Source organism: Scyliorhinus canicula, chromosome 22 (genome assembly GCF_902713615.1).
Source record: "Scyliorhinus canicula chromosome 22, sScyCan1.1, whole genome shotgun sequence".
Lineage (NCBI taxonomy): Eukaryota > Metazoa > Chordata > Chondrichthyes > Carcharhiniformes > Scyliorhinidae > Scyliorhinus > Scyliorhinus canicula.
In genome coordinates this window covers 20,433,014-20,460,450 of record NC_052167.1, presented here as the reverse complement: position 1 = coordinate 20,460,450, position 27,437 = coordinate 20,433,014, and the positions used below count along the sequence as shown (strand labels likewise).

At 46.8% G+C, this 27,437-nt stretch overlaps 1 protein-coding gene across 1 annotated transcript; it reads right to left on the bottom strand.

The window, feature by feature from the left end:
* Window positions 1–2,033: 2,033 nt before the first annotated feature.
* Window positions 2,034–14,910, bottom strand: LOC119956161 (growth/differentiation factor 10-like). Its single transcript, XM_038783080.1, has 3 exons — window positions 14,302–14,910; window positions 10,310–11,196; window positions 2,034–3,393 (listed from the first exon to the last, which is right to left on the bottom strand). The coding sequence occupies exons 1-3, from the start codon at window positions 14,570–14,572 to the stop codon at window positions 3,202–3,204; spliced, it is 1,350 nt and encodes a 449-aa protein (XP_038639008.1). The 5' UTR covers window positions 14,573–14,910; the 3' UTR covers window positions 2,034–3,201.
* Between the last annotated feature and the right edge of the window lie 12,527 nt (window positions 14,911–27,437).

Here is a 27,437-nt window from a genome sequence, read left to right as displayed (position 1 = left end):
TGGAGCCTGGTGAAAACCCTGGCAGTGGAAGTATTGGGGATTTCAGTAAGCTAAGGATATCACAGAATCACAGAACTGTTATGGCGCAGAAAGATGGCCATTTGGCCCATCGAGCATCATGACTTAATGCCGTTCCTCTGCCTTTTCCCCGTACCCCTGCACATTGCTTCTATTCAAACAATCATCTAACGCCCTCTCAAATGCCTCGATTGAACCTGCCTCCACCACACTTCTGGAAAGTGCATTCCAGACCCCAACCGCTGGTTGTGTGAAAAAGTTTGGGCGCGATTCTTCCAGACAGGGAGAAATCGTAAGGCTGGCATCAAAACCGGGCGGGTTTGACGCCAGCCTCCCCTCCCCGACCGGGAACCGATTCTGGTTCCCGGTCGGGGCTAGTATGCCGCGGCCGTGAACTCCGGCATCGCGGGCTTAACGAATTTCGTTAAGCCCGCTTGCCAGAGTTTGCGCCGGCTGACGTGTCACATGACGTCAGCCGCGCATGCGCGGATTGGAAGACTCCAACCCGCGCATGCGCGGATGACGTCATCGCGCATTTGCGCGAAACCCACGCATGCGCGGGCCGGGATGCCCCTCAGCCGCCCTGCGAAGTGATACAGCGGGGCGGCGGAAGGACAAAGAGTGCGCGGGCATCGGACCCGCTGCCCGCGATCGGTGCCCACCGATCGCGGGCCCATGGCACACTTGGCACGGCCGTGCCAATCGGTGCCATGGTTTTCAAAATCGGGACTTTATGGATGTTTTTACGAACGGCCAGACCAGGTGTGTTTGCCGTTCGTAAAAATGGCCGTAAAGGGCTTGGACTTCGGCCCATCGGCCAGCTGAGAATCGCTGCTGGCCGTAAAAAAACGGCGGCAGCGATTCGTGTCGGGAGTCGGGCGTGGGGGGGGGGGGGGAGAATAGCGGGAGGGCGTCAGACTAGCGTGGCCGTAAAAATTTACGAACCCCGCTATTCTCCGCACCGTCGTGAGTGCGGAGAATTGCGCCCTTTGTTTTTCTCATCACATTTGCTTTTTTGGCAAATCATTTGGAATCTCGTGAAGCATCTTGGGAAGCTTTATTACCTCAAGGCAGCGATATAAATGCAAGTTGTTATTGTTAAAGCGTCAGGGTTGTCCTGGGTGTTCATTTGATGCTGGGATCAACGAGAGCAGACTCCCAAGAAGTTCCAAGGAATGAACTCCCAAGTGATCACATTAAAACAAGAGGGTTTTTTATAAATCCAATTCAGCAAATTTATTGCAGAATTAGTAAGAAACACAACGCCAACATTTCCTTGCTTTTGTCAAGCCATGCACGGAATAAGTTGTGCGCCAAGCGAACACAAATAATTGACGATACTCCTGTAGGGACGTGCATTAAGCTTTCTGACTTCATCACACCTCCCAGAGGAAACAAAAGCTGGACAGTAATTCTCGCTCGAATCTCATTGCTAATCGACTGTTGACTTTGAAATCCCTGCACATTCTAATGGATTGCTGTGTAGCTGTAACCATACTAGGAGAAGGATTCGAGCAGACGAAAACAGGGACCGGAGTGACGATGTAACTTGCGACCGTCAGTAAGTGAGCTACAGATACTTGATGAGACTAGACCTCCAACTGAGATAGACTGATGGCTTTAAGATACACAATTGTGAAGTGATACACCGGTATGTCCTGCTTACGGAACTGTACAATTCTGGTCTTCCCCCACAGTATTCATAGTGTTGATACACTTTGTTGGAGGGGGTGAGGGGTACCTAAACGTTTTTTAAAAAGTGTCCCTCCCCACCTCGCCTTCACAAGGGGCAACGGAAAGAAAAATGTGGTTGAGTCATCCCAGATCATGCTTGTCCGCCTTGTGGTAACCCAAGGGAGAGGCATTGGTTGAGGATTGACACAGGGTCAACTATGTGTTACCTTAGAGGAGAGTGCTGCACAGGGACATTATGAGCTAAAACAGAAATGTCTCTTTGTAACAACATGACTTGCAGGATGCAAGGCAGCTTTGCTGAATAATATCTCAACAGAATACAATTTCAATACAATTCAACCTTTAATTTCCGAGGTACTATCAGTGTCACACTGTAGATTGAGCAATGCAACTTCTGGGCACGCACCACATTTTACAACATACTGTTAGGAATAGATACATTACTAAAAACACATTCTTGGACATTCTACCCTTCAACATCACATTTGAATGGAGAGAATTGTGAATTTGTTTTTTGTTGCTTTAGTCATAATTATAATGTTAACAAATCCTGTCATAAACTTTAATACCTTCATTGAAGATTGTCTAAGTATTTCTTCAGTTACTTTTTTCCCCAGGAACTTCATTAACTTTAGTTTCATGGATAATAAAATTAGTACCATAGCTCTGGGCTTAGTAATCTTTACATTGCCTGTTATATATCAGATATATGTTAATTTAAAACAATCTATCTTGAAATTAACGATCTTTTTACAATTTACAAGGAGTTGGCAGCCAATCGCTAACTGCCCTCTGATGAACCCTTTCTGGCCTGGGAGAATTATGTCAATCCTTCAGTTTATTGGATTTTAGGTTAAGAAGCCACTAGTGCTTTGGGCAGCTTCCCTACGATTGCTGAACTGTGTTTGTTCTTGGGGTGGTGAGATGGAGGGGGAGGGAGGGGAGGAGTACAAACCCATCTTTGCTACCAGGAATACAAACAAGTATTAAATAAGTGAAATGATGAATAAAGATTGGAACTCACAATACACACCAAAGATCAGGAATAGAGTATAATCGACACTTAAATAGACTGCCATTGCTGGTATTATTATTAATTTACATACAAGAGTACACAAAAGCTTAAGTACCACAATCTGCATCAAACTGTCCTGCTACCTTTATAATAAGGGAATATCGTGGAAGACCAAATACTGCTTTGTCGGATGGCGGGTGCATTTGGATGCAGTAAACGGAGCACTGGGGTTTCTGTGTTGCTAATAGCTCTCCACATGTTGATGCCTGCTCTTTTACCCCAGTCCACACTTTGCTATTCAGCGCCATAACTTAGCATGTTGATGTGTGTAGAGGGAAGGGGACAGAACCGGCATCGAGTTCCTAATCGGGGAAGGACACAATGCAGCTTTTACTTGTTAGGCAGCAGTACAGCGCACTGTATTAGATAGTCCCGGTCTTAATTCTCTGCTTCCCGGCTGGAGAGAAGTCATTCTATCTGCAGGCGCAGGTCTCCACTGACATGTTGGGATACACCTTTAGGACCACGTTTTTGCTCTCGTCAAAGAAGAGGACGCTCAACGCATTCATTTTGTCCGGTACGCAGCAGGGCTCTGGAATTCCCGGGATAATCCCAACCGCCTTGACAATGCTCTGGATTGTTGCATGGTTAGAGGGACGAACCACCTATGGTACAACGCAAAATATATTCGTTAGTTACCGGCGAATGATATATATCGAGTGTGTGACTTTCAAATTCGACAGGCATAATCCGTTATATTTTTTAAATTAATTCATGGGCCGGCATTGCCCATCCCTAATTGCCCGCGAACAGAGTGGCTTGCTGGGCCATTTAAGAGTAAACTACATTACTATGAACTTTGTAGACGTTTCTAACAAATATGTCTTTGTTGCCAAATCATAGAATCCCTATGGTGCAGAAGGAGGCCATTCAACCCATTGAGTCTGCACTGACTCTTTGAAAGCGCACCCTATCATAGGCCCACGACCCAAACTAACCTTGGACACTAAGGGGCAATTTAGCATGGCCAGCCAATCAATCCACCTAACCTGCAAATCTTTGGACTGCGGGAGGAAACCGGAGCACCCGGAGGAAACCCATGCTGGCAGGGGGAGTATGTGCAGACTCCGCACAGACAGTCACCCCAGGCTGGAGTTGAACCGGGGTCCCTGGCGCTGTGAGGTAGCAGTGCTAACCACTGTGCCGCCATCAGAAGAAAAGATTTGGTCTGGAATTCTCCGATCCTCAGGATTTGTCTAATGGCGGTGTGGGGTGGGTTCAATGGGAATCCCGCCCTCGTTGTCTACAAAGATAATGGGATATTAACCCAATTCTAACTGCTGCTGATAGGAGGAAAAATAATGGACGTAAGGAGTTTTGGTTGTGCCTTGATGGTATGAGGTAGAATTAAGTTGTCTCTCTTTCTGCAAGACAAAACTCTAAAAGGACATTAGTGAACCAGATGGGTTTTTATGACAATGACCACGTGTTCATCATTAATTCCAGATTATTATTGAAATCAACTTCCACAATCTATCATGGTGGGATTCGAACCCTGGTCCCAGAACATTTCCCTAGGTCTACCGGATTACTAATCCAGGGACAGCACCACAATGGCATCCCCTCCCCTATATTACAGCAATTCAATGATGTAACTCCAACTAAATTTATAAAGACCTAAATGGTTTGTTGGTCAAAGTCATTCTTCTGAGTCACATCTCTCTCAGAGCAACCAGACTTATTTTAATAACACACTGACACGAGCATCTATTGGTCAAAATGTAATGTTGAAAAGGTGACAAACATCAAAGTTTAAAATGCCTATGGTTTTCAGACCTTAGATTAATAAACAATGCTAACAGATGCAGAAAATGTCACATTTTACCAACTGTACTCATGAGAACCCATTATCTTTGCTTTATGCATTTGCTCAGTCACATGGGTGGCAAGGCCGCACAGTGGTTAGCACAATTGCTTCACAGCTCTAGGGTCCCAGGTTCGATTCCCGGTTTGGGTCACTGTCCGTGTGGAGTTTGCAATTTCTCCCAGTGTCTGCGTGGGCTTCCTCCCACAGTCCAAAGATGTGTAGGTTAGGTGGATTGGCCATGCTAAATTGCCCCTTTGTATCCAAAGATGTGCAGGTTAGGTGGATTGGCCATGCTAAATTGCCCCTTAGTATCCAAAGATGTGCAGGTTAGGTGGATTGGCCATGCTAAATTGCCCCTTAGTATCCAAAGATGTGCAGATTAGGTGGATTGGCCATGCTAAATTGCCCCTTCGTGTCCAAAAAGGGTAGGCGGAGGGCGGCATGTGGCGCAGTGGTTAGCACTGGGACTGCGGCGCTGAGGACCCAGGTTCGCATCCCGGCCCTGGGTCACTGTCCGTGTGGAGTTTGCACATTCTCCCCGTGTCTGCGTGGGTTTCACCCCCACAACCCAAAGATGGGCAGGTTAAGTGGATTGGCCACGCTAAATTGCCTCTTAATTGGAAATAAAATAAATAATTGGGTACTCTAAATTTATTTATTTTTTTAATTAAAAAAAAAGGTTAGTCGGGATTACTGGGTTATGCGGATAGAGTGGAGGTGTGGGGGGCTCTTTCCAAGGGTCGGTGAGGACTCGATGGGCCGAATGGCCTCCTTCTGCACTATAAATTCTACGTCTATGATGAAAGAAATAACTAAATAAACCAGAGTTAGGCCAAGGAGGGGAGTTCAAAACTCAGAGAAATTTGAAACATTAGACCAATGGGCATACACGGAAAAGAATTAAATCCGTGTTTCTTTTTGCAAATGCTCACTTGCAGAAATGATAAAAAAATTCATGATTTATTTTCAACAATAGTTAAAAATATACAATCGAAGCAGCGAGAATCCAGCTCAAATTTTGCTGACATTAGGTCAAATTTTGAAACATTTTAGGCGCAAGCAGATTTGATGAGCAATGGAATCTGCACACAGATGGGGAAGAATACCAATTGTCGAAAAATGACGAACAAACCTTCCCCCTCTAACCAGCAGTTTAAAAATGAATATGTCTTCAAGGCTACTAGATCTTGCTGTTACAGTCATGGACTATCAAAACACTTCTGCACAGTTGTGTGGGATTTGTTTGAAACAAGTTGATTTCTAATCTACAGGACTGACTACCCTTATTCTTCTATTGTCGCTTTGTGCTTGTTATGCATCTGTGCTCACTCCCACGAAACAATGTGGACAACCGTGTCCAATCAAGGCAACGGGTGGCCTTAATATTTAATTCGCAGCTTTGCAAAATAAAAGGGTTTTTGTTTTGCAGAGAGGGGATATTTCTACCTCTATCATCAAGGCATAACTAAAACTCCTTTTATGTCCATTATTTTCCCTTATACCAACTGCAGTAATAATTTTGTCAATGTCCCATTATTTTCGGAAACTACTAATCTTTCCCTTCTGCTACAAATACAATTGGTAGCACAAAGAAATGTCTTTGTACTGCTAAGTATTTGTGGAAAACGTTTTTTAAAAACCCAAGAAAGCTTCAAATTCATTTTTGGGATGTGGGCATCACTGGTGAGGTTGTTATTTATTGTCCGTCCCTAGGTGTCTCGAGAAGGTAATGGTGGACAACCTCTTGACCCACTGAGTATTCTCTTTGGCGCAGTTTGGTATCGTTTGGTGGGTTCTGACTGCTCTGAGTCAACCATAACCGACATGAGACTGGAGTGACATAAAGGCCAGACTGGGTTATGGATGGCAGGTTTCATTCCCTAAACCCTAAAGGACATTATTTTGCCAGAGAGAGAGGGAGAGGGAGGGAGGGTGAGGAAAAGAGGGAGGGAGGGAGGGACAGAAAGGGGGAGAGACCAAAGAGAGAGGGAAGGAGGGAGGGAAGGAGAGAGGGAGGGAGGGAAGGAGAGGGGGAGGGAAAGAAAAAGAGAGGGACGGAGGAAAGGAGAGAGGGAGGGAGGGAAGGAGGGGAGGGAGGGAACGAGAGAAGGAGGGAACGAGAGAGGGAGGGAACGAGGCACGGAGGGAGGGAAGGAAGGTGGGGAGGGAAGGAAGGTGGGGAGGGAGGTAGAGAGGGAGGGAGGGAACGAGAGAGGGAGGGGGGGGAACGAGAGAGGGAGGGAGGGAACGAGAGAGGGAGGGAGGGAACGAGAGAGGGAGGGAGGGAACGAGAGAGGGAGGGAGGGAACGAGAGAGAGGGAACGAGAGAGGGAGGGAGAGAGGGAGGGAACGAGGGAGGGGAGGGAACGAGGGAGGGAACGAGGGGGGAGGGAACGAGGGGGGGAGGGAACGAGGGGGGGAGGGAACGAGGGGGGAGGGAACGAGGGGGGAGGGAACGAGGGGGGGAGGGAACGAGGGGGGGAGGGAACGAGGGGGGAGGGAAAGGAGGGGGGAGGGAAAGGAGGGGGAGGGAAAGGAGGGGGAGGGAAAGGAGGGGGGAGGGAAAGGAGGGGGGAGGGAAAGGAGGAGGGAGGGAGGGGGAGGGAAAGGAGGGGGGAGGGAAAGGAGGGAGGGAGGGGGAGGGAAAGGAGGGAGGGAGGGGGAGGGAAAGGGGGGAGGGAAAGGAGGGAGGGGGAGGGAAAGGGGGGAGGGAAAGGAGGGAGGGGGAGGGAAAGGAGGGAGGGGGAGGGAAAGGAGGGAGGGGGAGGGAACGATGGAGAGGGAGGGAACGAGGGAACGGGGAGGGAGGGAAGGAACAAGGGAGGGAGGGAACAAGAGAGGGAGGGAACGAGCGAGGGAGGGAACGAGCGAGGGAGGGAGGGAACGAGCGAGGGAGGGAACGAGCGAGGGAGGGAGGGAAGGAACAAGGGAGGGAGGGAATGAGAGAGGGAGGGAACGAGAGAGGGAGGGAACGAGAGAGGGAGGGAGGGAACGAGAGAGGGAGGGGAACGAGAGAGGGAGGGGAACGAGAGGGAGAGGGAACGAGAGGGGAAGGGCGGGCGGGAAAAGAGAGGGAGGGGAGGGAGGGCGGGAGAGAGAGGGAGGGAGGGCGGAGAGAGAGAGAGGGAGGGAGGGCGGGAAAGAGAGAGGGAGGGAGGTGGGAAAGAGAGAGGGAGGGAGGGCGGGAAAGAGAGAGGGAGGGAGGGCGGGAAAGAGAGAGGGAGGGAGGGCGGGAGAGAGGGAGGGAGGGCGGGAGAGAGGGAGGGAGGGCGGGAGAGAGGGAGGGAGGGCGGGAAGAGGGAGGGAGGGAGGGCGGGAAAGAGGGAGGGAGGGAGGGCGGGAAAGAGAGAGGGAGGGAGGGAAAGAGAGAGGAGGGAGGGAGGGCGGGAATGAGAGAGGGAGGGAGGGCGGGAAAGAGAGAGGGAGGAGGGCGGGAAAGAGAGAGGGAGGGCGGGGGAAAGAGAGAGGGAGGGCGGGCGGGAAAGAGAGAGGGAGGGCGGGCGGGAAAGAGAGAGGGAGGGCGGGCGGGAAAGAGAGAGGGAGGGCGGGCGGGAAAGAGAGAGGGAGGGCGGGCGGGAAAGAGAGAGGGAGGGCGGGCGGGAAAGAGAGGGAGGGCAGGCGGGAAAGAGAGAGGGAGGGAGGGAGAGAGAAACTCTATTCTTGGATTGAGAGAGTTACAAAGTGCATAATGCTCTAAATGCAAAAAAAAAATCTTTAGCACCTTCAAACGCTGGAGGCTTTCTGGTCACCAAAACTGTTGCAGCGTCAAATTGAGATCTCAGGGTTCTGAATGAAATTTCACCAAGCCGGACAGTTTTATTTTGGCAGAGTTGAGTTTGTGTTATAATTTAAATCTTCACATGGAAACTTGCATTTTTTGGGGGAAAAAATGAGCTCAGAAACAAGTCGTTATTTTGACCCACCATGATGTTTGCAGACTGGTCAGTTTAAATAATGTAACTAGGTCAAGACTGACCCATACTGGCACACCAGTTAATGCCACACCCACTGTGATGAAATTGTTGGAATTGGATGTCACAGACCTTGAAAAATTAATAACAAACTCCTATGCTTCAAAGGAGAGTCAAAGGTGTATATTCTTTTGTGATCTTAATTAATCCCATAATTGTAGCTTTAATACTCTAATTCTGGCACAATAGTCGTTAATTACAGCTTAAATCCTGAACCACACAGACCATACTGGATACAATTAGTAACAAATTGCGTTGCCTTAATTAATTACAGCGCCTATTGGTTAACAATCTCTCATCCACCCCCCAAAAAAAATTGTTGGTGAATGACCTATGAACGTTTGAAATCTACATATACTGTGGGTCAGCCAATGTGTTTGAACGGGTCCTGTTACAGATCTGGGGGGAAATTAACAAGCAATGCTACAAATATGCAAGGAACAAATGGGGAATTTATATGAGGTGTGGGAGGGTGCAGAATGGCGTTTATTGCGCTGAATTTCCGCCCCTTTCTGGGGTGTCTCTGTTTAGTTTTGCCACCTAATATTTCTGCACCCGGAAGAACACAACGCACAGCCGATCGAGCAGCCAATGCTCTTTCTGGTTCGATGCAAGTCCTTTAGCGATTCCCAGGGCCGATTGAGAGGGGCTTGCGGAGGAGGGGGTGATGAGCTTTATCGAAGAGTTGGCCACTGATCTCTCTCTCTCCCCTCTCCCGATCTCTCTCTCTCCCCTCTCCCTATCTCTCACTCTCCCCCTCCCTATCTCTCACTCCCCACTCAGTAAATCCCCCATTGAGTGCTCTGAGCCGGACAGTGCATGTAATGGACTGTGATGTGGCCACACGGACCCTGATAGCGAGCACTATATTATCGCGGTCAATTGGGAATGGCAACGAGTTGTTATTGCAAGACGAAATCGACCAATACCTTCAAGACTAGAATCCCATTAAAATCTCTTTGGTGCATTTGTCCAACGCTACAAGAACCACTGGTGCTCCCAGAGACACCTGATAGCTTTACACCCCTATAAACCCCATCTTTATTAAAAGTTTGACAATTCTCCTTTAAGATGGCTGTGTGACAGTGCCCCTTTGAAAGGGCTTTACCTTATTAGGTTTGTTAAATTATTTAATTGACCGAACTGTTCACTTTTAATGGGTTAATTTCATACTGAGCTTTCGTTGGCATATTTAAAAAGACACACAGCTGTGTGGGTGGGTGGGGGGTGTTCCAACGGGTCTGTTACAAAATGTTTTCTTAAACGGTGTCTCGCCCTCCCTCAGCTTGGCTAATCAAATTGAGTAACATGTTTGACTGCTCCATACCCTGGTCTAATGTGGAGTATTTTTGTAAACTTAACAGTGCTTAATCTCTCTAGAGTTCTTCAATTTGGAATTGAGATATATAAAGGAGGGGTGGAGAAGGGAATATAAAAGTCCTGCTGTACTTTTTTCCCCCCTCAAGATGGTGTTAGGAAGGGAGTGCCCCCGATCCTGGAAATAAGTGCGTGATTTCCTGAATTCAACATGTCAGAAGTGTTGGAGAGTGTCAGCTGGAAGAGGAAGATGACTGGATCTGTATGAGGGGTCTCAGAGAGGGAGCACAGTGTGTGTGGAACCCTTACAATGACCTCTCTGGTGAGGTCCACCGCACTTTGTTAGAGGTTAATTTAGATTCAGACTGGTTCTAGACTCCTGGGAAATGTGGAGATCATGGAGCTGGGATTGGCCTGTTGTCCTACCTTGGACATTGGGAACTCGCACGCCCCCGCACAGTAATATGCATCAAATGATTTGGGCGATATTATCCACTCGCTCCATCCAATGTCAGCGAAGTCCACTTTCAGGTATCTCCGGGAGCAGATTCTTGCCTCGTTCCACTGTCGCTTTCTGGCTTTCCTCATGGTCTTCTCGTCAAAGTTCAGCACCTGCGACCTGAGGAGCTGTTGGCTGTGTTCCTGCCCCTTTCGCCTCCTCTCCTTGCGGGCTGCTTTGGGTTTGAAGGGGCGGTAGGCATTGCCCCACCGGTCATGCTTGCTGTAGTGGCTGTACCCCACCTCGGGCAGCTCGTTGTTTTGGAGGGAGTAGTAAGTTTCCCTCCTGACCCGGGAGTCCCGGGAGGCATTAGGAGAGGGGGTGGACTCCCCCTCGTTGGCAGGGAATGGGCCGTATCGCTGCAGGCTGACCCCCACACTGTTGGGCTCACTTATGGCCAAGTCGTTGGCATAGACCAGAATGTAGGGCAGATTGCCAGGCTGGGTCGGACTCTGTACATTCTCCCCCAAATCGAGCTGGGCGGTGACCAGTAGATGTTCCCCTCTCCTGGCATCTTTTACAATGTGGGAAATGTCATTCAGACACCAGGTCCCCCTCCGGTGTGGGGTCACTGTCAGATTCCCCAGGAATTTCCCAGAAGGCGAGGTCGGGGAGGAATGTGTGAAAGTCAGATGGACCGGGTGGGTCTTGTGTGTTTGAAGGGGGCACGGGGCATCTTTCGAACGTTTGCAAAACACGTGCCTGTTCCTCCAACGTTTCTGTGCCAGCAAGTGGAACGTGGCAGCCAGGATCAGTTCCGACTCTTGGATGGATGTCAAGTTGAAATGATACAGAATCTTATGATCAATCACTTCTGGGCAAAGAGAAAAAAAAAGCACAATAAATTGTAGCGACAGTACTAATCCCAACCAAATCTCAAATCAAAATATTCAGTATGTTCACGTACAAAGTTTTAGAGTCAGTACTATTCTCAATCAAATCTCAAATCAAAATATATTCAGGTTGTACATAGTTTCAGAGACAGTGTTATTCTCAATCAAATCTCAAATCAAAATATGTCTAGGATGTACAAATTTTCAGAGACTATTATTCTCAATCAAATTTCAAATCAAAATACGTTCAGGATGTACAAAGTTTAAGAGTCAGCGCTATTCTCAATGAAATCTCAAATCAAAATATATTCAGGTTTTCCATAGTTTTGGAGACAGTGTTATCCTCAATGAAATCTCAAATCAAAATATATTCAGGATGTCCGATGTTTCAGAGGCAGTATTATTCTCAATGAAATCTCAAATCAATATGTTCAGGATGTACAAAGTTTCAAAGACTATTATTCTGAATCAAATCTCAAATCAAAATATGTCCAGTATGTATGTACGAAGTTTCAGAGACTGTTATGCTGAATCAAAATCTCAAATCAAAATATATTCAACTTGTACAAAGTTTCAGAGACGGTATTATTCTGAATCAAATCGCTACACGCTCTTATCCACCGTGTCTATCCCATGCATATCCGAGTCACTTAAATATTAATAACGGAATAACGTCGCTACCCGCCTGCCATCCAGTGTGTGGATTCACGGCTAGTTTGTTTTTCCACACGAGGTGTAACCTAACGCTCCTGAACAGCAATGTTACAGTTGTGGTGAACGACTGGTAATCCAGTGCGCTGTCCAATGAGACATTAGGGGTGCGGGTCAGTTCCTCCTTTACAAATCTGCACATCGCCATGAATGTGGACTGAGCTAACGATCCGAATGCCCAGCGACATTCTCCCCCTGGTAAGATGCATTAGATGACCTCCCTTTGACATCGCCTGGTTCCCAATGAGCTAAGATTTTTTTTTTGCACAGTCGTAGAATTAATTCACCGCAACACCATTTTCTGAAGGGAATATTCTAAAACAGATTTCACTTTAAGTCATAAATTCCCCCCCAGCGAATTTCTCATTTAAACATTAATGGGACAGTTGTATCACTTTGAATGACACTATATATAAAGGCAGGTTGCTGTTGTTATCTGGATTTAGTCCTGCATCATTCAGAAGGCGACCATTAAATAATAATTCGCGGATTTCTTTACACAAGTGATTGTGTACTCGAATTCCCTTTACATCCCACACCTATTTTGTTATTACTGCCCCATTTCTCCCACGCGATATTTTGGACAAGGGTACTTAAGGCCAACCTATTCAAAAATGCTGCCGGCTCGTAAGGGGTAAGAGGACAGATACATGGTTTGTAAGTTCGGGTTGCTCCTCGACTTGGGAATGCTGAACATTCACGGCGAGTCACCCTCCGACCGTGTGATTTCACTGGAGGAAGCCGAGATCAATTTCTGCTCCAATGTATGTCACAGCAACATCACTTTTTTCGGTGTGTGTGTGGGGCGGGGGGGGGGGGGGGGTAGTCTTTGCTGACACTTGTCAGGACGACTGCACTCTCCAAAACAAAAGATTCATGATTAACTTTTATTTAACTAACAACACAGTAGCGAGACTAAAACACCTCCCCAGCTGTGGTCATACTGAAACCAGAAACAGAAAATGCTGGGGTGGTTGGCAGACTCAACAAGTTAGCCAGCAAGTGTGGCGAACTCGTTCCTCAAAGGTCACAGACGTGAAACTCGCTGAGGTGCCCCCGCACCCCCTCCTCCCTCCACACTTTCCCCTTTGATTTCAGATTTCCAGCCCCCGCCGTATTTTGCTTTTCCATAAAAGAAATACAGTATTGGCTCTGTTTGGAAGGTGAGCTTGTGAAGGGGCAGTGCATCTGAGCAGCTGGGGTGTGGGGGGTACCTAGAGCTCCGTGTTGACGGTGCTGTGTCTCACCCTGGTCTCCTTCATCGTACCCCTCCCTCCCCTTAAGCTTTATTGACAATTCATTTTTAGGGAAGGTGGCGGGGTCAGCATTGAGTGCCCATCCCTCGTTGCCCCTGAGAAGGTGCGTTCAGAACCTGTGTTACATTGAAAAGCTCTCTGAGTCTCCTGGGTGTCTCTGACCCATTGTAACGCACATCATGTAACAGATAGTGTGGGACTTCGAAGTTCTGAGTGCATTAATCCATTCGATATCTTCTTAGAACACTATTTTCAGGATTCACCCCCCCCCCCCCCCCCCCCCCCCGTCTACTTTCACCGCATTTGGACACCGGACATGTTCTGTCTTAACCAATATTATAGAATATCTCCAATCATTGGAGAATCGTTCAAAACAAAATGTGCAACTTTCACCAGCCTGTCGCTGACCTTTTTCTCCTCTCTCGCTTTTTCTTTCTGTCTCTCTCTCTTCATCCTCTTTCTCTCTCCCTCTTTCTGTCTCTTTCTCTTCCTCCCTCTCCTTTTCTTTCTCTTTTTCTGTCTCTCTTCGTCCTCTCTTCCTCTGTCTTTCTCTTTCTCTCTTTCTGTTTTCTTCCTTCCTTTCTTCCTCTCTTTGTCTTTCTCCCTCTCCGACTCTCATTCTGTTTTCTTTCTCCCTTTCTGTTTTTCTTTCTGCCTCCCACTGTCTCTCTCTTTTCCTTCCTCCCTTTCTCTTTCTAGCTTTCCCTCTCTCTTTCTTTCGTTCTCTCATTTTTCTCTCTCTTCTGCCTCTCTTTCTACCTCCCAGTCTCTCTTTTTCTTTCTCTATCAGTCTCTCTCTCTTTCTGTTTTCTTCCTCTCTTTTGCTCTCTCTCTCTCTCTGCCTGTCTCTCTCCTGTTTGTATCCCTCCCTTTCTCTCTTTCTCTTGTCTCCCTCCCTTTCTCTTTCAGTCTATCTCTCTCTCTTTCTGTTTTCTTCCTCCCTTTCTCTTGCTCTCTCCTGTTTTTCTCCCTCCCTTTCTCTATCTGTCTCTTTCTGCTGTCTCCCTTTCTCTTTCTGTCTCCCTCCCTTTCTGCTTTTCTTCCCCCCTCTCTCCCTCTCTCTATCTTCCCTTCTCTCTTTCTTTCGCTCTTTCTCTCCCCCTCCTCTCCATTCCTTACCCTCTCTCGCCTTGAAGCTGCGGACCGTGTTGCCGTCCCTCGGCCGGTTGCCCTCTCGGTTGTATTTTTCGTACAGCTTCAGCATGTGCACGGCGACCATGTCCTGAGCGGCGCGCCCCAGCGCCGCGATGTGCCCGGGGCGAGCCGGGTGCGGGGCGGGGAGCCCGGAGGAGCCCGGGGCATCACCGTGGCCCCTGCTGGGGGTGCCAGCCAAAGCCAGAGAGGCGAGTACCTGGAGCCACAAGCGGCGCACTGTGCAGAGACAAGCCATGGTGCTGATCACTCCGCTGCCCCCCCCCAGCTACACCCCAATGCTTGTTGCAGTTTCACCTCTCCTGTCTCTCTCCCTCAAGCAGCTCTGATCCCAGCGGAATGGAACAGATTCCACCACCAGCTTCGGTGCTCCAAACACTTCCCACAGCAGCAAACTGCAATCGGCTGCTTGCAACTTTCGCTGTGCAGACAGACACACTTTGCTGATCCCTCGCTTTGCTGGTCAAGTCTTCTCGCCTCCCCCTCCCCTCCACACCTCCCCTGTTAGCACCTCCTCGCTTGCTTGACTTTTCTCAACTTATTCGGCAAGAATGTGAAACTTTTATTTCTCCTCTCCACTAACATCCCCCCCCAACAAAAAAAAACTTTTCTCCCCCCCCAGCCTGAAGGTACCAGTGACGAAGTTTATCCGCAGTCCAATCGGAGGTAAGACCCTCCTTCAGCCAGCCAATGGGCAGACAGGTGAGAGGATGCCCCCTCCTCCCTTTTAAACCCTGGCAGAGACTTGCTACATGGAGGCGAGCGGTCCCTTTAAGTCCCCAGTGCTTCTTGGCTGAAGGAGCAGAGGGAGCAAGTATCAGCAAACATCTTTGCATCGATTGCCCGACGCTACTCCATAAATAAACGGTGCATGCACCGATTGGAGAAAGGAGGCAAGCTTCCCTCTCCATTTCCATTCCAAATTCAGGAAAATACATCTATTGTAGTGCAAGTGATGCCTGTGATATTTAAGGGCACAATACACACACGTCTGTGCAAAAAAAAAACACCCCAAAAATTCTAGTCATGTTGCTGATATTTCTTTCAGGGCCCCATAGAAGTTCTCTTTCGGAAATCCTTTTTAATATTTTTTTTAACAACCGCGTTTGTTGGCGATTCCAACAGCATTGCACCACTTTTTCCCTTATCACAGTCCCCCAATACTCACACATTGTGTATTCGAGTTGTTCCTCAGACTGCGCAAGAACATACACACTTCGATCAAAGCCAGTCATAGAATCATCACATTTACAGTGCAGAAGGAGGCCATTCGGCCCATCGAGTCTGCACCGGCCCTTGGAAAGAGCACCCTGCTTAAGGCCACACCTCTCCCCTATGCCCGTAACCCAGTAACCCCACCTAATCTTCTGGGGCACTTTAAGGGGCAATTTATCACTGCCAATCCAACTAACCTGCACTTCTTTGGATAGTGGGAGGAAACCGGAGCACCCGGAGGAAACCCACGCAGACACGGAGGGAAAGTGCAAACTCCACACAGACAGTGACCCGAGGCCGGAATTTAACCCGGGACCCTGACGCAGCAGTGCTAACTGCTGTGCCACTGCTCCACCCCCATCCCCGAGGTAAATAATAAGAGAAAACAATCTTAATATGAATCAAAAAGCACATTCCTTTATTTCCGTATTGTCATTCTTGGCCTTGTGAGATCTTAATTATTTTGAGTCGTTCAAAGCTACACTATTGCTGCAATGCCCTGCAGATCCCTGCCTGTAGTTTAACATTTCAGAATCCCAGTTCCAGAGCCAGATTTGCAGTTCGGTCTCAGCCTACAGCTACTTCATCTGGTACTTATCTAACATCTTTCTGCTCCTGATTCTGTTTGCCTTGGCTATGCTTCTGCTCCTCCAGTTAATTGCCATTCAGGTTCAAGGTCCTGAAGATTCAGTTCCCTGGAGGGAACAAAGCGCTGGAGCCGAAGCTTTCGTTACACCCTGGCCAAAAACATTGGCAAAATAAAATGATTGGGTCTGCCTCACCATTGCCCCAGTTTACCTGGTGTGCAGATTTGGGTTCATCTGTCACAAATACGTCTCTGTTGGGTCCACTGGGGGAATACATGCCAGAATTAATTTCCTGACAGGCCTTTAACTCATTCATTGCATGCTGTTATTTGATTTTCATTTTGATCCAGGCTAAATCCTTTCCCTGTAAATCATTTAGACCTCTATTAGGATGTGGAACTATGATGTGAAATGGTAATAACGTGTGTATTAAGTACTAAAAGATTATTGGGTGATTCAGTGGACATGCCTGGGCTTTTGGCTGTAGTTGTCCAATGTGAGGTTGGGCAGAATAAAGGCAATCCCTAGGTATGGGCTCAGAATGCAAACCAATTCCTAGAACAAGGCAACTCACCACCAACTTCTCAAGGGTAGCCAGGGATGGGCAATAAACGCTGGCCTAGACAGCGATGTCCACATCCCATGAATTAATATTAAAAAATATTTTTTTTTGATAAACATAGATATAGACCTAAGAATATATCTTAAAGACCATGTTCCCATTTCTGGATACCTTGCATCTGCATTGTTACTTTTGCTTTCCTCTTACCTTCATTGTCCACAAAGACTCTTGAGTTTCAGAATATGAGAGGGGATCTGATCGTGGTATATAAAATACTAAAAGGGATTGATAAAGTAAACATAACCCAAATGTTCCCCCTTGTGGAGCAATGTGGAACGAGAGGTCACAGATATAGGTTGAGAGGTGGTAGATTTGGAACTGAGATGAGGAGGAACTACTTCTCGCAGAGGGTGGTGAATGTGTGGAACTCGCTGCCCCATAGTGCAGTGGAGTCTGAGTCATTAAATGGTTTCAAGAAGGAGATAGATATAGTTCTGATTAAAAAGGGGTTAAAGGGATATGGGGAAGAGGTGGGGAGGTGGATTTGAGACCAGGAAGAGATCAGCCACGATCTGATTGAATGGCAGTGCAGGCTCGAGGGGCTGAATTGCCGATTTCTGCTCCTAATTCCTATGTTCCTCTGTTGAATAAGACCATATAGGTTGGTTGATTTATTGGGGGAGGCAGTGGCCTAGAGGTATTGTCGCAGGACTAGTAACCCAGAGACCCAGGGTAACACCTGTTAGTAATCCAAAATCTCAATTTATGATTATCTCAAGTGTGCTCCTCATAAATGTTACCACAAGTTGCTGATATATTTAAGAAATTCAGCAAAAACATTAGATTTTGTGAATCCAACTCAGATATGGGGGCACGATGGCGCAGTGGTTAACGCTGCTGCCTCATAGCGCCAGGGACCAGGGTTCGATTCTGACCATGGGTGACTGTGTGGAGTTTGCACGTTCTCCCCGTGTCTGGGTGCGTTTCCTCCGGGTGCTCCGATTTCCTCCCACAGTCCAAAGATGGACAGGTTAGGTCAGGGGTGGGCAAACTTTTCCTTGCAAGGGCCACATTCAGAAATTCACAATTTTAAAGGGCCGCATAGTATATTAAGTAAAATAATTACTTCACCCGGTTATGATTCTGGGCGCCTCATATGGAACATAGAACAGTACAGCACAGAACAGGCCCTTCGGCCCTCGACGTTGTGCCGAGCAATGATCACCCTACTCAAGTCAACGTATCCACCCTATACCCGTAACCCAACAGCCCCCCCCCTTAACCTTAAAAAAAATAATTAAAAATTAAAAAAAAAAATTTTTTTTTAATGACTTGATGGGCCGCATAAAGACCTTTGGCAGGCCGCATGCGGCCCGCGGGCCATAGTTTGCCCACCCCTGGGTTATGTGGATCGGCCATGCTAAATTGCCCCTTGGTTTAGCTCAGTGGGCTAGACAGCTGGTTTGTGATGCAGAACAAGGCCAGCAGCGCAGGTTCAAATCCCGTACCAGCTGAGAATTCTGAATTCTCCCTCTGTGTACCCGAACAGGCGCCGGAATATGGCGACTGGGGGCTTTTCACAGTAACTTCATTGCAGTGTTAATGTGAGCCTACTTGTGACAATAAAGGTTATTGATCTTTATCTTTATCGAAGATGTGCAGGTTAGGTGGATCGGCAATGCTAAATTGCCCCTCGGTGGCCAAAGATGTGCAGGTTAGATGGGGCTATGGGGATGGGGCAGGGGAGTGGGCCTACGTATGCTGCTGTTTGGGAGGGTCAGTGCTGACAAGATGGGCCGAACAGCCTCCTCTGCACTGTAGGGATTCTATGGATTAGGGATCTTTGGTCATTTTGATTTTGGAGGAGTGTACAGGTTGCCACAAGAATTTCATAATCTTCTGTCTCTTAGTGTATGAGTGTGGTCCGTAGCTTAATCTGACATAATGGCAAATGTATACATTTCATTAGTAGAGGCAGAAGGGTTATCTTGAGCTGAGTAGAAATAATTACAAGCACTAATGACAGATCGACCCTGCAAGGTTCTATTAGTGGGTCAGACTGTGTGGTTAATCATCAGCAGTAATACCGACCTGGCTCATTCAAGTATTGGGTTACTGAGTCACTCACAGACGTTTGACTCCGTGCTGCACATCTATCACCAGGCATGTTATTTTGGAGCCGGTTTGATACGACTTTCCTCTCCCCTCCAGAAAGGTAATTATCAGTTGGCCATTAGGCAACTGATACTCATGCGTTCGAGGCATCTCTAGCCGCTCAGCAGTTACCAGAAACTCTCACGATTGGCACGATAAGCAGCACAAATGGTTCTGATGTGAATGCATGGCCGCCAATCAATCCATCAAAACCGACAACCCTTTCAAATTTCAGTTTCTTAATCAGCTTCAAGTGGAAGGACATACACAGTGAAGTTTGAGCTGTGTCCGTCACATTGATATTGCAGACATTCTGGGTTAATACAGTGTAGCAGTTTCAGTAATGAACAGCTTTTGAATGCAGATTTTATTTTCCGAAGAGTTATACTATGTTATAAGTCTGCCCGAATCCCTTCCCCCCCTTCTACGATACCTATTGTTGGGTCGGTGTAGGCCACTCCAGCACAATGGTTAGCTCTGTCGCTTCACGGCTTGGGTCACTGTCTATGCAGGGTCTGTATGTTCTCCTCCGGGTGCTCCGGTTTCCTCCCACAAGTCCCGAAAGACGTGCTGTTAGGTGAATTGGACATTCTGAATTCTCCCTCTGTGTACCTGAACAGGCGCCAGAGTGCGGCGACTAGGGGATTTTCACAGTAACTTCATTGCAGTGTTAATGGAAGCCTACTTGTGACAATAATAAAGATTATTTATTCATTTATCCATGTCGTTACTTACTCTTTTTGACTGAAACTTTGCCCGGGAACACACATAATTCAGAGGAAGCGTCTTCATTGCTAAGAGCTCCGAATAACAAAGAACAACTGTTTGGACACATGTCTTATGTGTCTTCAGTTTAACAGTAGTGGGATTCCATTGCAATCAAAGGAAACAAGAACAATATTACCTTTACGAAGGATTGTTTCCAGGTCAGAGTTCGTATCCATCAGATGTCCAGGTTTTGACATTAATCCTCAATTGGAAAAGTAACCCTTTTTACTTATCTAATAAGTCACTTGAAAATATTCTCTTGACCTATACCAAACCCTGTCCACCATCTACAAGTCACAAGTCAGGAGTGTGATGGAATACTCTCCCCTTGCCTGGGTGAGTGCAGCTCCAACAGCACTCAAGAAGCTCAACACCATCCAGGACAAAGCAACACCTTTGATCGGCACTCAATCCACCAACATTCATTCCCTGCACCACTGACACACAGTGGCAGCCGTGTGTACCATCTACAAGATGCACTGCAGCAACTCACCAAGTCACCTTCGACAGCACCTTCCAGACCTGCGGCATCTACCACCAAGAAAAACAAGGGCAACAGATACATGGGAATACCACCACCTACAAGTTCCCCTCCAAGTCACTCACCATCCTTACTTGGAACTAGATGTGTCGCTGGGACAAATACCTGGAACTCCGTTACTTACAGCGCTGTAGTGTACCTACACCAGGCGGATGGCAGGGGTTCACCAACTTCCCAAGGGCAATTAGGGATGGGCAACAAATGCTTGCCATGTCAGTCATACTCACATCCCATGACCAAAGAAAACAAACAACATGGTACATTTGGCGCAACAGGTCTGAGGTGTTGAATGGCCCTCCTGGAGTCCTCAGTTATGTGTGACTATTTTAAAAGCCTCTCACATTTCTGTTGCAACAAGCTGGACATCTATTTTAGGCACTAATTAAGTTCCATCATTAGCATTTGAGCTCATTAAATTCCCATTTTTTTAATGATGGAATATGTTTGAATAACGGACCAGACCCCAACATTTGTTAGGATGCCTAACATTTGTTAAAATTCTTTTAATTGGTAAAACTCTGAGGAAAGGTCACCCCAGGAGTGATGACAAAGACCAATAGGTATTTTTTAATACCTACCAAATGTGGGGTCAAAGGTGCAACTCTAGGATTGGGCTCAAAAGCCATCAAGAACCCATGACCAGTAAAACAAAGTTTCTTTAGTGGACAATCATACCCGTGTGATAGTATGAATAGAGGTACCACGGTACCTGGGAGTGTGAGCTGCTATTGGTGGAGAAGGCTCGCTGCCTATTGGTCCAAGTGTTGTCTTCTCATTGGTCGAGAGGAAGGTAGCCCCGCCTACGAGGCGGAGTATAAGGACCCGTGTTTTCCCAGCAGCCATCGTTCTTTCTGTACTCCTGCTGCTGGGCTCACTTCTTGTAGATTAAAGCCTTCGATTCGGACTACTCCTTCGTTTCTGTGTTCATTGATTGCGCATCAACCCGTTAATGTGTGATCGCCGAAGAAGAATTTAAACATAGAATTAATCACATTAAAATCAAAGAAATGGCGTTTACATTCATCAAAATTTCAAAAGTTCTTAAACATAAGGAAGAACTTGAACTGCTATCTATACCTGCTGCTAACTCCAATTATGCAACCCAATTCAGTTCAAATGCCACTTATAAATAAAGTTAATGCATCGGGTTTACTTGCAAATCTTCGGGAGAGAGTTCTTTTCAGCAGCAGATTCGGTACATTTCTACTTAACCGAAGAGAATTTGGCAATACTGCTGGTCAACTTAAAATCCTGGAACAGCATCATTTGCGACTCCTCAGATAACGAAGCAGCCATGTCCAAATGGTGCAAGATCTGGACACTATCCAGGATTGGCCTGACAAGTGGCAAGTCACATTTGCGCCACACAAGTGTCAGGCAATGACCATCTCCTATAAGAGAGGAGCTAACCATCTCCCCTTGACATTCAATGGCATTACCATCACTGAATCTCCCACAATCAACATTCTGGGGGTTACCATTGATCAGAAACTGATCTGGGCTAGCCATATTCATACTGTGGCTACCAGAGCAGGTCAAAGCCTAGAAATCCTACGGCGAGTAACTCACCTCCTGACCCCCCAAAGCCTATCCACTGTATACAAGGCATAAGTGAGGAGTGTATTGGAACACTCTCCACATGCCTGGATGAGTGCAGCTCCAACAACACTCAAGAAGCTCAACATCATCCAGGACGAAGCAGCCCATTTGATTGCTACCCCTTCCACAAACATTCAATCCCTCCACCACCGACGAACACCTAGAGGTTCCCCTCCAAGCTAATCACCACGCAGATGTGGAAATATATCAACGTTCCTTCACTATTGCTGGGTCAAAACCCTGGAACTCCATCCCTAACAGCATGTGGGTGTACTTACACTTCAGGGACTTCAAAAGTTCAAGAAGACATCTCACCACTACTTTCTGAAGGGCAATTAGGGATGGACACTAAATGCTGGCCTAACCAGTGACACTCTCATCACGTAAAATAATTTTAAAAACAGACTGCAAAACTACAGACAAACCTGGCTTCTCCCATTAATTATATCATCTGTATCGCATTAAGTTCCATAACCTGCTTAGCTAGGACTAAACACCACTCACCCCATAAATTATCCACACTCCAGGGAATTTCCATAAATCAAAACACAATTCTATTAGCCCTTTATCTGTAACCAAGTAAAATCAATAATTACCTCACTCTTTTATGACTCTTTAATTACAGCTTTAGCAGACACACAACCTAGGTAGCTTAATTTATTTTATTTAATAATATTACTGCAACAAATATACACCGTAACTTGGGATTTTAAAAATGTTACTTCAAAAGATTTAAAATATAGTATGTAACAATTTTTGCATTCATCCTAAACTGCACTTTTCAATATTGAGGGCAAATGTGCCTCAAATAGAATCCTAATCACCATCTATTGTGGCGAGGTGGTGGGGTAGTGTTATTGTCACTGGACTGGTAAACCAGAGACCCAGAGTAATGCTTTGGGGACCCAGGTTCAAATCCCACCAGGGCAGATGGTGAAATTTGAATTCAATACAAATCTGGAATTAAAAGTCTAATGATGACCATGAAACTATTGTCGATTGTCGTTAAAAAACCCATCTGGTTCACTAATGTCCTTCAGGGAAGGAAATCTGCCGTCCTTACCTGGTCTGGCCTACATGTGACTCCAGATCCACAGCGATGTGGCTGACTCTTAACCCCCCTCAAGGGCAATACGGGGTGGGCAATAAATGCTGGCACAACTAGCGACGCCCACATCCCGTGAATTAATTAAAATAAATCCTAGAATGGAAGGTGAGTTGATATCTCCTAATACTATTAGACATGATCATTGTTGCTGTTCCTCCTGCCCAATCTCCTGCCTAGGCATTTGTCCGGCCTGTAGCCCTGTCTGAAAGCAACAGACAGGGAAAGATCAGTTAGAGCTTTGTATCCTGCACGGAGCTCACGGCTTGATCATTTTCCCTGTGTGACTCGAGGAGTATGAGCTCCCCGCTAACTATGGGGCTATTACCGTGTGTCTGTAAGGTTGGTCAAATAGGAACCGACCGACAGAGAGAGGACCCCGTGAAGTCTAATCAGGCCCCTTTGTAAATAGTATACATTATACATAAATGTCTTCGTGGGCTGGTTTAGCACAGGGCTAAAGAGCTGGCTTTTAAAGCCAGACCCAGACCCAGGCCAGCGGCACGGTTTAATTCCCGTACCAGCCTCCCCGAAAAGGCGCCGGAATGTGGCAACTAGGGGCTTTTCACAGTAACCTCATTTGAAGCCTACTTGTGACAATAAGTGATTTTCATGTCATTTCATTTTCATTGTCTGACTCACTTCGCCTTTGTTTTTTAAAATATTGTTCATGGGACATGGGCGTCGAATGCTGTGCCAGCATTTATTGCCCATCCTTAATTTCCCTTGAGGGGGAAGTTGAGAGTCAACCACATTGCTGTGTGGGTTGGGAGTCACAAGTAGGCCAGAACAGCAGATTTCCTTCCCTTAAGGACATTACTGAACCAGATGGGCTTTTACGACAATCAACAATGGTTTCATGGTATTTTTACTGGATTCAAGTTTGCAGTGGTGGGATTTGAACCTGGGTCACCAGAACATTACTCTGGGTCTCTGGTGTACTAGCACAGTGAAAATACCACTACACCACATCTCCTTTGTTCAAAGACACTTCCGACCACACCACATCCCTGAAACCTCCCATCAGAGGCAATAGCCAATGAAAAGCTCAGGGTCATTAAGGGAAAAGAACGCTGTTAGATTCCTTGCTGACGAACTACGCCCCTCCTCTGACCCCACCCAGTTCAGGAAGTTGAATGGGTCATGGGTTACCGCAAAACCACCACTTACCTTCTGGATGATGTGATCTCAGCCCCAGTAAAAATCTAGTCCAACACCCTCCTGAAGGCAGAGGGGTCAGCACCCATTGTACATCTGGCAATGTATTCCAGAGGCCCCAACTCACTACGAGAAAAATGAACTGTTAATGAACGGCTGCATCATTTGAATACATCCTCCGTGTCCTCCCCGGTCTGTCAAACTGTGAAGCAAACTCCATAACATTCAACTGGTTCAACATTTACCCATCCTCTGCAAGGACCAAACGAAAGGGACAAAGAATGAGAACAGTCATCTTCACATTGCCTTTATTTATTTTTTAACACATCGATTGTTCCAGACATTTGAGCACTTTTTGCTTCAATGCAGTGTGTGTTGTGGAGATTGTCAGCAGTACTGGTCTTGTAGGTCAACGTTAGTACAGTAGGGGGCGCAATTTTCAGGTTGGAGTTGGGGCATGTTGAGACAGTGAAAAGAACACTGCCCTGGCCAGAACACAGTTATGCTCTTGAAATGCTGATACAGACACTGTGGACACCTGAGATAAGAAATGTTCCGTCTTGGAATTTGCTAAGTATTAAAAATATTTTACAAATAACAACTGTTTTTTGATATGGAGGTTTTTTTTGACCTGTTCTTCAGTATGTTTAAAATTATGAGATGCACTAATCAGAAAAGTGCATATTAAAGCTCAAAATGACATCCGTGGCGCTTTACAAAGTAACTATTCCTGACTTCTTGATTTTGGATCTAAAGGCTGACATGTGTACTTTTTCAAATGCATTAATGTTTAGCCATTCCTCGAAACACTGGTTTTTTTGCTAAAGTTCCTTTGTTATTCATTGTATCGACTGGCTGGAACATGGTTAGTTAAACATAATGCTGAAGGAAACACACTCAATTGAATGCACCGACAAAGATACTCTCAGTAAAAGCGGTTATTTTGACACATTCACCCCCCTGCAGGAAGCTGAGGAAGCTAAGTCTCGGCTGGCAATGTCACATACATGTTTTATTGAGTTATAGCTTCAAAGTGTCACTTGAAGCTTTGAATTGGGAGCGCAGTTGAAGAAATGTTCCCTGCGCTGAGATACGATGTAGACGTGACTCCTTGTACCATCTGAGGGCTGACCTGAGATGTGCCCTCTATACGTAAGGAGTTGCTGAGATTTATGAAAGACCCATGCCTAATTTTTTTGTTCTTTGAAAGAATCATAGCCTGTCTCCAATCCTGAGAATTAGTGTAATAATTTTGATCTTAGGTTGCGGCTGCTTGCAAGAGTCATTTATTTAGAGTACCCAATTCAGTTTTCCAATTAAGAGGCAATTTAGCATGGCCAATCCACCTCATCTGCACATTTTTGGGTTGTGGGGGCGAAACCCACGCAAACACGGGGAGAACGTGCAACCTCCACACGGACAGTGACCCAGAGCCAGGATTGAACCTGGGACCTCGGCGTCATGAGGCAGCAGTGTTAACCCACTGCGCCACCGTGCTGTCCTGTGCAAGAGTTATTTATGATGGAAGAGCTACTCCTCTTTCGGATGGGGTGGCATGGTGGCAGAGGGTTAGCACTGTTGCCTCACAGTGCCAGGGACCCGGCTTCAATTCTGGCCTCGGGTCACTGTGTGGAGTCTGCACATTCTCCCCATGTCTGCGTGGGTTTCCTCTGGGTGCTCCGGTTTCCTCCCACAGTCCAATGATGTGCAGGTTAAGAAGACTGGCCATGCTAAATTGCCCCTAAGTCTCCAAAGGTCAAGTGGGTTATGGGGCATGGGTTAGGGTTAGGGTTAGTGGGCCTAGGTAGGGTGCTCTTTCAGATGGTCAGTGCAAACTCGATAGGCCAAATGGCCTCCTCCTGCACTGTTGGATTCTATGAGTGTATTCTCTCTTATAGTATTTATATTGGAAAGGCATTAGAGACGTCTTCAAGATTGACATTTGAGGACATTTGTTGAGCATTTCTGACGAAGCATTGGTAGAGAGTCTAGTTTTCATATAGTGTAATCATTGTGTCCATTTTGGAAGGACAAATCTGAATGCGGAATACAGGGTTAATGGTAGGGTTCTTGGCAATGTGGAGGAGCAGAGAGATCTTGGGGTCTATGTTCATTGTTCTTTGAAAGTTGCCACTCAAGTGGATAGAGCTGTGAAGAAGGCCTATGGTGTGCTAGCGTTCATTAGCAGAGGGATTGAATTTAAGAGCCGTGAGGTGATGATGCAGCTGTACAAAACCTTGGTCAGGCCACATTTGGAGTACTGTGTGCAGTTCTGGTCACCTCATTTTAGGAAGGATGTGGAAGCTTTGGAAAAGGTGCAAAGGAGATTTACCAGGATGTTGCCTGGAATGGAGAGTAGGTCATACGAGGAAAGATTGAGGGTGCTAGGCCTTTTCTCATTAGAACGGAGAAGGATGAGGGGCGACTTGATAGAGGTTTATAAGATGATCAGGGGAATAGATAGAGTAGACAGTCAGAGACTTTTTCCCCGGGTGGAACACACCATTACAAGGGGACATAAATTTAAGATAAATGGTGGAAGATATAGAGGGGATGTCAGAGGTAGGTTCTTTACCCAGAGAGTAGTGGGGGCATGGAATGCACTGCCTGTGGTAGTAGTTGAGTCGGAAAATTTATGGACCTTCAAGCGGCTATTGGATAGGTACTTGGATTAGGGTAGAATAAGGGAGTGTAGGTTAACTTCTTAAGGGCAGCACGGTAGCATTGTGGATAGCACAATTGCTTCACAGCTCCAGGGTCCCAAGTTCGATTTCGACTTGGGTCACTGTCTGTGTGGAGTCTGCACATCCTCCCCGTGACTGCGTGGGTTTCCTCCGGGTACTCCGATTTCCTCCCACAGTCCCAAGATGTGCAGGTTGGGTGGATTGGCCATGACAAATTGTCCAAAATTCTATGATTAACCTAGGACAAAGGTTCGGCGCAACATCGTGGGCCGAAGGGCCTGTTCTGTGCTGTATTTCTCTATCTATCTCTAATCTATCTAATTAGATCTGGCAAAGGTTAGGTTTGTGACAGATTTTTTAATCAGTGAGGGAGTCAAGCCTTAAGGGGGGAAGGTGGGAAAGTGGGGTTGAGGATTGTCAAATCAGTCCTTGAATGGGGGATCAGACTTGATGGACCAAATTGCCTACTTCTGCCTCTACGTCTGATGGTCATATGGTCTAAGCCCTTCTCCAGAAAGTTAAGCACAAAGTCCAGGCTGACACTCCAGTGTAGCATTGAGGCAAGTGCTACATTGCAATATTTGCTGTCTTTCAGATGTGACATTAAAGCAAGATCACCTTTGCCCTCCCAGGTGGATGCAAAAGGGCCCATAATACTATTCTGAAGATGAGCTGCGTCCCGGCTTGGGTCACTGACTGTGCGGAGTCTGCATGTCCTCCCCGTGTGTGC

Coding starts and splice junctions, on each gene's coding strand:
- LOC119956161 (XM_038783080.1), bottom strand. CDS start 14,572: ATGGCTTGTCTCTGCACAGTGCGCCGCTTGTGGCTCCAGGTACTCGCC. Junction 11,197..14,301: donor CAGCTTCAAGGCGAGAGAGG/GTAAGGAATGGA, acceptor CTCTTTGCCCAG/AAGTGATTGATCATAAGATT. Junction 3,394..10,309: donor GCGAGTTCCCAATGTCCAAG/GTAGGACAACAG, acceptor GTTGTACCATAG/GTGGTTCGTCCCTCTAACCA.